Source organism: Crotalus tigris, unplaced genomic scaffold (assembly GCF_016545835.1).
Source record: "Crotalus tigris isolate CLP2741 ecotype Arizona unplaced genomic scaffold, ASM1654583v1 scf7180000018101.4720394464:4744507, whole genome shotgun sequence".
Classification (NCBI taxonomy): Eukaryota; Metazoa; Chordata; class Lepidosauria; order Squamata; family Viperidae; genus Crotalus; species Crotalus tigris.
This window is the reverse complement of record NW_024096823.1, coordinates 523736-537014: the sequence shown is the minus strand read 5'-3', so window position 1 is coordinate 537014 and position 13279 is coordinate 523736. Positions and strand designations below refer to the sequence as shown.

Genomic DNA, 13279 nt, shown 5'->3' with positions numbered 1-13279 from the left:
AGAACTCTGCAGATCTTCAAAAGATCACTGTGTAATAAAGGGGATGTGGAGGAAGCTCAGGGGACCTGATTTTTTTTTTGGGGGGGGGGAGAAGGCCCAAGGGTTGTAAGGACTCTGAGATCTGAAAAATGGAGCATGGTGTGTCTCTGGGGAGGGGTGAGGCTTTAGGAGGCCTGGGACAGGCAGGCCTGGGACTTCACTACGCCTCCCATGTTCTTTCCCATCTGAGGCATCCCTGCTCTGCTTAATGACCACGTCAGGGAGAGCAGTGGATGGATATTGTTAAGCAAGGCTTAACCGCCATTAGAACATGCTACTGTAATGGTCAGGCTTCATTATTGTCTCAGGTAGAGGACTACCTATACTACATACACAACAGCTGGCAATAGCATCTCAAAAGCTACTGGACAATCCAACTCATGGAAAGGTGGCGATGCCATTCTATCTTTTATTTTTTTATGAACCACAACACTTGTTTCCAGGAAAAAGAAAAACAGCTAGTGCTGTAAAAGTCCTGTTCGGAGATCATAACCCTTTTAGTAATTTGGCCTACAGGTCTTCAAAGCACATTCTGTTCTCATTCATTTAACCAGAGGTCAGCATGGGAGAGCTATTTTTAGCTACAATCTGTTAAGGTTTCCTTTATCAAGTAACTATTTCACTAAAAGGATCACTTACAAGTTGACTGCTACGCTGTACATGACCCCCATACTGTAGGAAACATCCGCCTCCATGCTGGTACTGGGCCTCCCTAATTCATAGTGGATGAGCTTTCCCTGAAAAGTGCCCTTTGCTCAAATTAAGGGTTACAGAAAAATCAAAGTCCTCAAAACTCCTGGGGCTTCAATTTGTTATGCAAAAGTATCTCTATAACAGGAAAACATCAACTCCATTTAAATGCTGCCTGTATAATGATCACAAGATAATTAAGAGTGGGGGGAAACACTGTTAAAGGAAAATCACCATCTGATTTGTAGATTTGGAAGTCATCTGAACCAACTTTCTTTCTCAAACCGGCAATTGTTTCTCCAATGAAAACTGATTTAATGTTAGCCCAGTGAAAATACTGGATTCGGGGAGCAGTTGAACAGAATTTAGTCTTCAGGCGTGCTTCCCATTGTAGCTACATTGATTTCCTATAGCCTTTAAATGCAAAGCTCTTTTAAGCCCTGATAGCCTTAAAGCAGATATGAAAGGCCAAAGTAACTTGACCTTTAACTCACTTTTAGTACAGATGCAAACACGCAGAAGACGGAAAAATTCACTGATGTTAGTGGAGCCGCGTCTACTAGAAGGAGCGTAGGTTTTGCCCAGTGGGCATATAGAGTTTTAGGCAGAAACTTCATTGCTGTAGGCTGCCTTTTTCCTTTTCTTCTCAACAGGTTGTCATTCCCACCCCCCAAATATGATTCTAAGGAATCTGCCTAGTAAATGGCTCTCCCTACTTTATGTGCTCCATTTTGCTAGGCTCGTCATTCAGACCAAAGCAGCACAGGAGGAGCAAAATAAGAGAGGTGCAGGTAGTCCTTGATTTATGACCACAATTGAGCCCAACATTGTTGTTGTTAAATGAGATAGGGGTTAAGTGAGTTTTGCCCCATTTTACAACCTTTTTTGCTACAGTTCACTGTAGTTGTTAAGTTAGTAACATGGTTGTTAAGAGAATCTGGCTTTCCCATTGACTTTGCTTGTCATAAGATCACAAAAGGGGATCACGTGACCCCGGGACTCTGCAGCCGTCATAAATATGAGCCAGTTGACAGACATCCGAATTCTGATCATGTGACCCCAGGGATGCTGCAATGGTCGTTAAGTATGAAAAATGATCATAAGTCACTTTTTCAAAGTTGTAACTTCAAAAGGTCACTAAATGAACGGCTGTTAAGTCAAGAACTACCTATAGCATGGATTATTTTAAACAGATAAATGAAAACTGTTGCTCCTGATCTGTTTGCAAATCACCACAGGTGGCACTTAACTATTTTAATTTATTTTGTATCTTTTTGAAGCATGACACAGGTTTAATTTTTGGATCAAAAGTAGTACTCTACTCCCTCGAGGAATCGGTTATTATTGCCTGATATTTTTTTTCTACGACATTGTAATCAAGCCACCAATAAATGCAGTTTTGGGGTTGTTGCTATACCTTTCAAACCAAAACCACAAGGTCTCTTTTCATTTACATCTCATCCACAAAGTCAGCACATTACTTCATGCTATGAATTTATTTCTTGGAAACAGGTTCTTTTGCATTACTCAGAGGAGGAAAAACCCCTGAATATTCTGTCAATATAAACCCAAGAAGGTGTTTTGTTAACGAAGACCATGCACAAATACGTTTTTTTGAACCATGTTATGACATATACAATCAAGTATTAAAAAACTTTGAGAAAAGTGCTTTAGTCATTTCTTCAAAGGGAAGAAAAGATTCAATGAAAGCAAAGAGAAAGATTAAGCTGAAAGTTTCGCCTACATGTCAGGGAAGGAAGGACATCATGGATGAGAAATAAATGATGAGAATGTATACGTTCATACATAGCCATCATGTTAGTTTAAACCAACTCCGTTCACTGTATCATTCCATACATTTATATCCTTGCAAACCATTCTTGCCTCTAATGTATTGATATCCCACTTCATACAATTCTTAAGAGAAAGGGGTTGAAAACAGAATTACAACTGGAATTCTAGAGGTAAGTAGAATAAGGTCATTTATGCTTTTCCTCCTTCTTAAAAACAAAAACCTAAAATACCCTCCAATTAAATGGTGCATTGCTAGGACTCTCGTCCTCTTCCTTTCCTGGCAATATTTATCATCTAACTTGCAACAAGGCGTACAAAGAAAAGAGGACAGACCCTGTACATACAGTATGCACAGTTTCCAAAAGGGCATGCTTTGAAAAAGGAAATCTAAATTTCAACTAGGGTTTCTCTACTTTCTACAAATGAGGCTTAAAAAAACCCTGCCTCGTTTGCAGAGTAGTCAGTCCTGTGACACCAATGTCCTGCTTTGGTCCACCTTTAACACATCTGGATAAAAATCAGCTTATTCAAGAAATTGTCCTATGAGCTTTTCCTATTCCTATACGAAAGGCAGAGAGTTTGATCAATGCTATGATGTGAAGCAGGCAATGGTTAGGTAACTATACATTTAAAAAAAAAATATTTCAGAGGCAAAAATTTAAATAATCCAAAACACATTAATATAGATATTTTAAAAAAATAATATAGATATTTTAAAAAAATTAGACACCCCAAAAAAATGGATAGTAGTAAAATCCAAGACCAGTTATGGCTAAAATAATTTTCATTCAGTTGTCCAATCAACCAATATAGGACAAAGCAACTGAGAAAATGGGCAATACATACAGGGAAGAAGCCTTATTAGACCAGTAAGAGGTAACAGAAGAATCACTGTAGGAAAGGTTCTGCTGCCATGCTCATCATACTATTCCCAATAAGCTAGTTTGGTGTAGTGGATAAGGTGTTGGCTTAGAAACCAGAAGACTGAGTTTAGTCCTGCCTTAGGCCCAAAAACTGGCTAGTGACTTTGGGCCAGCCACTCTCTTATCAGCCTAACTCACCTCACAGAGTTGTTGTTGTGAGGAAAATAGGAGGAGGAAGAAGTCTTACACACGTTCTCTGCCTTGAGTTACTTACAAAGTAACAAAGGCAGCATAAAAATCTAATAAATAAAATAAGCAGATGCATAATGTCTGTGAAAAGCAGAGTCAACTAACATCCACATCTTGGCAATACGTCAGATCAATTCTTCAGATAATTCTGCCTCCAATGTTTCGTAAAGTTGTTAAAAAGCAAGAGAGGAAGGAACATTGTGGCAAACCGTAAACCAAAAAAATCATAGAAGGACTGGGGAAGGAAGTACCACCTTCTGTTACAAATTCCAGAAATTTCTAAAAACTCTAAAAACCAGAGGATACTTTTGTCTGGACATATTTCGGTCAAAAGTTCAGTGGGATGTGGGACTTCAATTGCTTTAGCATTCTTGGTAAATGACCAAAAGTTGGATATGGATGGATAGAGCAAATCCATATTAATTCTCTTGGATATTTTAGCAACTTCTGTTGATTTATGGCATTCTTCAGAACTATCTGGTTGGGCAGGTTACTTGCCGTAGCATATTGCAATAATTTTATTCCTCCTTATACCATTGTTATATTAGGAAAGTACTTATTGTTGCATTATACAAGAATGTCCCAGAGTACTGTTTCCCTTTCGTTGTTTAATATGCGCATAAAATGGTAGCAGATACTATTTAGAGTAGGTTTCCCAAACTCTGAGGTATACATCCCTCAGGGTGGGTGCAGAGAGAGTCCAGGGGAGGTGTGAAGAACCTTTTACTTATACATTGGCACAATACATTCACCTTTCTCAAAATTTCATTGTATTGTTTTCATTGTTCGTTGGTATTAATTTTGGTGTTTGTATTTTTAGGAGAAGTGTATACATTGAAATTACACTAAAGCAGTGGTTCTCAACCTGTGGGTCGGGACCCCATTTGGGGTTGAACGACCATTTCACGGGGGTCGCCAAACAACGCAGTCCGCCATTTTTTCCCCTTTTCCTTAGCTGTGCTACTCCCTTTTATTTTATTGGCTTGTGAAAGCCAATAGAATAGACTCTCTTGAATAGAGTCTAATTCTATTGGCTTTCAAAAGCCAATAGGAATTGTCCAGGCTGTCTCTGCCCTGCTGAGCCCGCCAAAGGTCCCATTCTGCAAACAGTGCTGCAAGTTGTCTGCAGCGAAGGCGAGCTGTCTGGAAGTTTCCACCCCTCCCTGCTGAGCAACTACTAAAAATGTAAGTAAAAGAGGGCCAGGGGTGGGAGGTCGGCGGGCGCAGGGAGGGTTGCTGGCACGCATGGGGCCTGGCGGGTGGCTTACCTCCCTTGGGCTGGGCCAGCTGGTGGCCCAGCCGGTGGTCGGCCTGCTCCTTCTCTGCTGCTTGTCAGCTACGCCTCGGCCGGCGCAGAGGGCGGCACCGCACATGCGCGGTGCTCCCGGGCAGGGAAAGTCCTCAACTTACGACCAGTTGGGTAGTCCTCAACTTATGACCGGTTTAGTCCTCGACTTATGACCGGTTGAGTAGTCCTCAACTTACGACCGGTTGGGGGTCGCGGCATTAAAAAGGCTGAGAACCACTGCACTAAAGGGAAGCATGATGGCAAACCATTTAGGAAGCCCTGATCTAGAGTTTTGGAGTAAAGTGCCATAAGTAAAGGAATGATGCTCAATGATGTCTTCTTCTTTTGTATCGCCCAATTGCAAAGAACCAATAGATACCTCTGAATGAAGGGCTGCATCAAATAATATGGACAAGATGAAGATTATTTTCTTCAATTTTTCTACTGGTGTGTGTGTGTGTGTGTGTGTGTGTGTGTGTGTGTGTGTGTAAGTTACAATCTATTCTGAAAAGCATTTTATTCTTCCCCTAAAATACTGTAATAGGTTTGCAGTCTACACTTGCTCCATAGCCCAGTATTGTCCTTTGATTTCCAGGTTCCTGGTAAAGAACAAATAAATGGAAATACACTTGCTCAAACCTGCCAAGAGTCTACCTGCCTTTATGTCTACCTGTGACAGAGCAATGTGCTCTATGTCAGGCTGCTTCTCAAGAATGCCTGGGAGCTTCAGACAATGCGCAAAGCAAAAGCTTTGCTAACTAGCGCGCAGTATCCTTTCTATCTTGGCAAATCATTTTTGCTTCCACGCTGGCCTTACACCATACACTGCCTTTAAATATTATAGAACCATAGCAAACCGTACGTTAATATCTCACATCTCCTTCGAGTGTTTTAAGAGCTAAAATATTACATGGCAGTTTTGAGCTCATTTTCTTTTTCTTCCTAGCATTTTCCTGCAAGTGCAGAGTCCTCCTTTTTCAGATCCATTGGTTGCCACAAGAATTGACCGACCTGATGTCATGGACTAAGAGAGCATGACTGGCCAAAAGTAACCCAGCCAGCTTTCACGCCGAAGGCAGGAATAGAACTCACAATCTCCTGGTTTCTAGCCTGGTGCCTTAACTGCTAGATCAGTGGTTCTCAACCTGTGGGTCGGGACCCCATTTGGGGTCAAACGACCATTTCACGGGGGTCGCCAAACAACGCAGTCCGCCATTTTTCCCCCCCTTTTCCTTAGCTGTGCTACTCCCTTTTATTCTATTGGCTTTTGAAAGCCAATAGAATAGACTCTCTTGAATAGAGTCTAATTCTATTGGCTTTCAAAAGCCAATAGGAATTGTCCAGGCTGTCTCTGCCCTGCTGAGCCCGCCAAAAGTCCCATTCTGCAAACGGTGCTGCACGGGTTGAGTAGTCCTCGACTTACGACCGGTTGAGTAGTCGCGGCATTAAAAAGGTTGAGAACCACTGTGCTAGATGAAGACTATACTCACAAATGAATTTCCTACAGAGTGGAACACTTCTAATACATCAGCAGCAGTTTGTTTATGTCTTTCAGGAGGTATTCTCATAACATTCCCCATGCCCATTAAAAGTTCTCGGTCTAATGTAACTTTGGCCTCAAAAATATGGAGTCTTCATGGATCTAACTTACAGCATAGGAGGTCATAGGACCTGTATTTACCCCCACTAAAACTTCTGTGCAGTCTCCAGAGCCATATGACCCAAATTCTGTGAAATGAAAGCGCTTCCTCTTGCTTAATATTCTACATTAAACCTATTAAAATTAACAATTTGTTGCCAACTTTTTGTAACACACCCTTTACTGGTCAACAAAGATGATCAGAGGGCTGGAGGCTAAAACATATAAGGAACAGTTGCTGGAATTGGGAATGTCTAGTTATGTTCCAATATCTCAGGGGCTGCCACAAAGAAAAGGGAGTTAAGCTATTTTCCAAAGCGCCTGAAGGCAGGACAAGAAGCAATGGATGAAAACTAATCAAGGAGAGAAGCAACCAAGAACTAAGGAGAAACTTCCTGACAGTGAGAACAATTAACCAGTGGAACAGCCTGCCTCCCGAAGCTATGAATGCTCCAACACTGGAAGTTTTTAAGAAGAGACTGGACAGCCATTTGTCTGAAATGGTATAGGGTTTCCTGCCTGAGCAGGGGGTTGAACTAGATGACCTCCAAGGTCCCTTCCAACTTTACTACTACTACTACTACTACTATTATTTCTCAAGACCACTGATTTTCCTTCTGATTTTTCTTATTTCCAAATTTAGGAAAGTTAGTTACTGCTCCCTTAGAGCTACCAGACTTGGGCTATAGGAATACAGGGAACTAGTGTATCATAGCAATATTTGCCCTTTTTTCTGTGTTGCCAAAGAAATAGGATACCGTCCAAGTATTTGCTGAGCAGACCTGGTAGCCCTAGCTTTTGGAAAAACAATGCTCAAACTTCAGGAAGCAAGGCTCTGATTTTGAGCCCAAGAATCATCTCTCCTCCAAAAATCTATAGTTGAGACAGAACAAGGTAGAGGAACTGATTTCAAGTGGTAAAAGAATATAGGATGGGAAAAGCAATGAAAATGTATATTCTCAAGACTGTCCAGAATAATATTGGTAATAATCACAGTAAGTAAATGGCGCAGATTTTAGGAAATAAATACGAATGTAATTTAGAAATAATTTATAGAATGTTACTTTCATTGAGTGGAACAATATATATTTGTGTTTTAGAAATCATAATTAAAGCATTTTTTAAAAAATCATTACTAACTATATTTACCATAGTCATAACCAGGAAGTCTACATAGCCTTTATGAATAAGAAGTCTGCTTTGGACTCAGCCCTCCTTTCTCCAGATTGCATTTCTCTGCTGCTGTCTAATGGGATCAACAATATATTGTCTTGTCTCTATGTTAGGGGTAGGCAATCTTGGCTCTTTTATGACTCGTGGACTTCAACCCCCAAAATTCCTGAGCCAGCATGGGAGTTGAAGTCCACGAGTCATAAAAGAGCCAAGGTTGCCTACCCCTGCTCTATGTCATCGCACTCAAAGTAACTGAAAGTACTACAAATGAAGCGTTTCAAAACTCTAAACTGCCTATTGATTCATTACAGCCCTTCCATCTGAATAAAACTGATTTTTTTCCTCCTCAGCTAAAACTTTCTTAATCATGAAGCTAAAAAGTTAAGAATGCATATGTAGGTTTGAAATCAGTATTGCTACAAAAACACATTTTCCTGTAGGACTAGAATATGCAACCTGTGTTTCAGCGGCTGCTGGCAGTCTCAGCAAATACTGCAAGACGTTTCTGATGTGGATGCCAGTATTAGCAAAAAAAAAAAATTAAAAAAAAAAATGAATTTGCCCCAAGTTTGCAAGATTGTGATGTTCTCACCTAAAATCTTAGGGTGTTGGGTATTTATTACCTCAAATCAGTGATGGCAAACCTTTTAGAGACCGAGTGCCCAAACTGCAACCCCAAACCCGCTTATTTATCGTCGGGTGCCAGGTGGGCGTGGCCCACTGGGTAAGCGTGGCTGTGGTGTTCATGGCAGATTGGGTGGGTGTGGCCAAGGTGGGCGTGAGCACCTCGATGTTGCTCGTGGGGAGGGATGCCTGTGGGGGCCAGGCAGGGTTGGGGGAGATCCAGGGGATCTCTGGCAAGTGGGGCGGTGGGCAGGAAGCTCGTCCTGCTGGGTGACGCGAGGCAAGGCGAGGGTGCCATTGTCACAGGGCAAGGTGAGGCAGGGGCTGCTGCTGCCTGACACCATCAGCCGCTGCACACAGAGGCCAGTGAATGCATGGGTGCTGGGTTGCATCTGGCCGTGTGGGACCTCGGCGAGTTAGCAGGCGGCTGGTTGAAGAGGGACGGTTGCCATCTCTGGGACATGGCGCGCGTGCCCACAGATAGGGCTCTGAGTGCCGCCTCTGGCACGCGTACCATAGGTTCGCCACCACTGATATAAGATTTCAGGTAGTAGCCATAATTTTGGTATGCCAATGGTGCCAAGCATGTGATGGTTCCCACATGTGCCATATTGTTGACTCTTGGCTTATAGAACCTGTTACGCAGTTTATCAAAAATTTTGATAAACTGCATAATAGGTTCTATAAAGAAAATACGTGAGGATATTTTACCTACATTAGAAGGAGAGTGTGAGGCATCCTATTAAATGAGAGAAAGAGACACAGCCAGACAGATTGAGTGAACAAGTGCCTGGAAACCTGAATCTGGAATTTTCATTATATTTTTTAAATAAAGAAGCCCAAGCTCCTAACTCTTCCCAAATCTCTTGTGCAAAGAAGTGAAGGGACTACATTTACTCACATTCCTTCATCATGCCTATGTCAACGCAACGCTTCAGCCGGCAAGCTTGGCAGTGCCTCCGGTTATCTTTGGTAATTTTACAGTCACCATTGAATGGACATGTGAACATTGCTTTTCTTTTCATGCTCCTCCTGAAAAAAATAAAATAAACGGAAAATGCATCAAATTGGTTTACTCCTTGATAAGGTAAGATGTAAATTTATATTTCTGCAGATGCTGTTCTGAAAATAGTGTGGAAGATTGGCATATAAAATGAGCTGTCCCTTAAAAGGCAATACGCATAGCTTACCACCAAACACAGGAGACATATCTCAAACATAACTATAGTTCTGTTTCTAAGAAATATGGGTATTTTTAAAATCTGCTCTGTTATTATACTTGGAAGACACTAACAATTTGCATGTTTTCATGGTTCCCCCCCCCCAACAATTTAATATTTTGTAGACTATATACAGAAAAGCAGTTTTCTGACAAAGAGGAACAGCCTGTACAATAATCAGGAAAACATTAATCATAGTTCACATGGCTAAAACAGTCATGTTTAAATATAGAAAACTAACTAGATTAGAAACTCAATAAAAGAAGGCTTCCACCTCAAATCAACCACCTCAAATCACAATGATGACTTGTGATGCTATATTTTTTTCTTATAAGCTTTCAGTCATTTAATTTGCTTTCTCAGACCCATGAAATGGATTCAGAATGAAACTTTAAGTACATTGGAGAGTTTATCAGTTCACAAAACCAAAACAGAAATACAATAGTTTGGAAAATATCAATCACAACACTTAGATTTTAAACTTGTCATCAATTAATGCAGAATGAAGTAGGTTAATGGTAACATGAATCATGCCTGATTTGTATTTTTGAAAGCTTGTCATGGCAATATACTCATTCAGAGTTTAACAGTAAGCTGCCTGCTCCATCAGACATCCTGTGAATAATATATACTCACTAAGCTCAGTGCTTAAAAGGCTGTCATTCATGTACCATCTGCAAATGTTTGATGCAATGGCAATATAGAATATGACGCTTTAATCTAAAGGTTTAGATAATTAAATAAGTACTATCTTTTGTTGAAAATCACTGTTGTCTATGCCTCATGTAGAAAATTTGAACAAACTGAATGGGCATGTCAGAAGATTAAAAAAAAAAACCTATCAACATCTGTCAGGCAAATATAGAGTATATGAATATATAGTGTATGAAGAGAGGGCAATATTACACTCCTAAATGTTGGTGACAATATTAATAGCATTTAGTGTGGAAGGGAATGATACAAACATGTCTCTTTCCTAAAATAAATTAATAAGTACATAGAAAATGTGTTCTATAAAGAGCTGGACAACTAAGTAAATGTTGTTTGCAGTTGGAATGAAGCTGCCTAGTGTTTAATCTTATTTAAATGACTAGGACAGGTAGACTCTGTTGAACCAAATCATTTGGAAATGATCTCATAGATCTGCTGGCTAAAGAAATTCAGAAAACCAACCAGACTAGCACCTGACAGGAATCAGAAACTTTTCCTAAGTCCCAATGGTGAATCACCATGCAACCTTGGAAGCCTGAAATTCTCCTTCACCGTTTTAAGAAATCATCATACCTCAACTGTTATTGAATTTCCTTTTGCCTCTTTGGCTCCAGAGCATAGTTGAATGGGTTGGCACTCAAAACCATTCCCTGCTTTTGGAACAAGTTTCTTTTCATCTTTGCAAGAGTATGTTCAGTGATGGACAAATGGCAATGTAAAATGTGCTAGGATGGAACTGTGTGCCAGCCCATTCAACTTGTGAATAGCAATAGGCATATGAAGCTGATTCAGTTTTAATGCTTTTCAGTACATAGCAGAAATGAAACCTAAATGTGTCCTATGAGACTATCTTCAAAAAAAATGTTATAGCCCATGGTACAAAATGACAACAAAATTACATGTTTCGTACAGGCAAAGAAGACATTCTCACCACTGTTACGCAAGAAGAGCACATAAATTGTCTGGCATATTCACCACAAATATATTTTTATCTCTGTCTCCCTCCCTCCCTCCCTCTCTCAAAACCCCACATCTTGTATTTTAAAGAAACTAATGAGAGAGAGAGAGAGAGAGAGAGAGAGAGAGAGAGAGAGAGAGAGAGAGAGAGAGAGAGAGAGAGAGCAATTTCTGCAAATTTTTTGTCTGTGGCACACTTTCAGTTGTCAGAGTAGTGTCATCAGCATAGTACAGGTTACAGGTACTCCTTGTTTAGCAACCATGATCAGGACCAGCAACTCAGTTATTCAGCAAAGCAATTGCTAAGTGAAATTGCAGCTGGGCTTACAAACTTATTTCAGCTTTCCTTTGCTTTACGTTTGCAAAGGTCGTAAATGCAAAGACTGTTTGCAAGGTTATTTTTTCATCATCATCATTATTGTAACTGCAAATGGTCACTGTTTGAAGACTACTGTATTAATATTTCTTCCTCCAATTTTAAAACCGCACCATCGTCTTCCACTCCAGCCTCTCTCAATACATATTGAAGAATGAGCAAATAGGGAGAGAGTATACAGCCTTCTTTCTCACTTTTGTTCACCAAGAGCCAGTTTCTTGCTTCTCGGTCTTTTCTAAAACCTTTTGCTTTAATCTGCATTCAGTAATCTTAACCATTATTTTGCCAGCACACGACATTAAAAATATTCCTATTATTTTGCATATTTAAAATCTCCATTCTTTGGTAATGCCATGTGGACTGACGTACCTGCTAAGTCGTTCTCTACCTTCGTTAGCATAATTTAATTAGAACCTTTGCCGATTCTTCCTCTCCGGTTTCCCATATTTCTATAAGTATTACACCACTTTCTGTAGCTTTATGACTTGGCAATGACCAGAGTGCTGGAATTAAAAGCTTATTTCTCTTGTTGTCTATTTACTATACTTCTGCTGCTTCTGGCTGCTTTGTGAACCAAGAAACATTATTTCACAAGGTGGTTCTATCAATAACTTTTTCCAAATTTCTCTACACTTATACCTGTGTCACTAGTGATGGTATTCTGCAATCTTGTTTCATGTTGGCTTCTTTTCCAACTGACTTCAATTTTCCAAACATCAGGATCTTCTCCAATGACTACTGCCTTCTTATTGCAGTACATAGCTAAGATATTTATACTTTATAAACTTTATTGTGATTGTATGTGTATACACAGTATATACATACAACGAAATTTACGTGACACCCAAAGACCAGGTCCCACACACATAATCCCCAAACACACTCCCACCCACCACAATTCCCCACCCCTAAAACCGCCCAAACATCCACCCAACAGACCAAGTAATACTGTCCAACAGTTCACTGATGATGGCCCTTTAGTTCATTATTAAGTGCAATTATAGCTCTGGGATAAAAACTATTCAGAAAACGTGTGGTCCGAGTTTTAAATGTTCTATATCTTCTGCCAGAGGGCAACAGTCCAAAGAGATTGTAAGCAGGACGGGAAGAATCTCTGAGAATGTTATGCAACTTCCTCAAACAGCGAGATTCGAAGATGTTGTCCAGGAGCTGGTAGCTGAAGTCCGATTAATATTCTGGGCAGTTTTAATAATTCTCTGTAGAGCTTTTTTGTCCGCTACAGAGCTGCTCCCATACCATGCAAGAATGCCGTATGTCAGGACACTCTCAATGGTGCTGTGATAGTAGGACAGAAGTAGATGCTGAGATAGATTTATCCTCCTGAGCATTCTCGGGAAGTACAGCCTCTTCTGTGCCTTCTTCACAAGCATGTTAACCTTCATAGTCCATGAGAGGTCCTGCCCAGAAATTTAAAACTACCCACCCTTTAAGGTTTACATCAATAACTTCATCTAGCATCCAATGTTTTGTTAAGAGTTACAGAATCATAAATAGAATTTTCTTTATCACCTATCGAATCACCTCCTTTTCCTGATAGCTGAGTCACCACATAGTCAGCCACATAGTTCCTACTACTGCCTTACCTTAAAACACCTTGTCTAATGTCACCTTGACCTTAGATAAGTTTACATCACC

At 40.4% G+C, this 13279-nt stretch overlaps 1 protein-coding gene across 5 annotated transcripts in view; it reads right to left on the bottom strand.

Moving 5' to 3' along the window:
• VDR (vitamin D receptor) overlaps window positions 1-13279 on the bottom strand; it is a 93948-nt gene that overhangs the window by 37591 nt on the left and 43078 nt on the right. For all 5 annotated transcript variants that reach the window (XM_039347746.1, XM_039347748.1, XM_039347745.1 and 2 more), the window contains one exon: window positions 9261-9391. In XM_039347746.1, the coding sequence (XP_039203680.1) occupies window positions 9261-9391 (131 nt within the window). The remainder of the gene's footprint in view (window positions 1-9260; window positions 9392-13279) is intronic.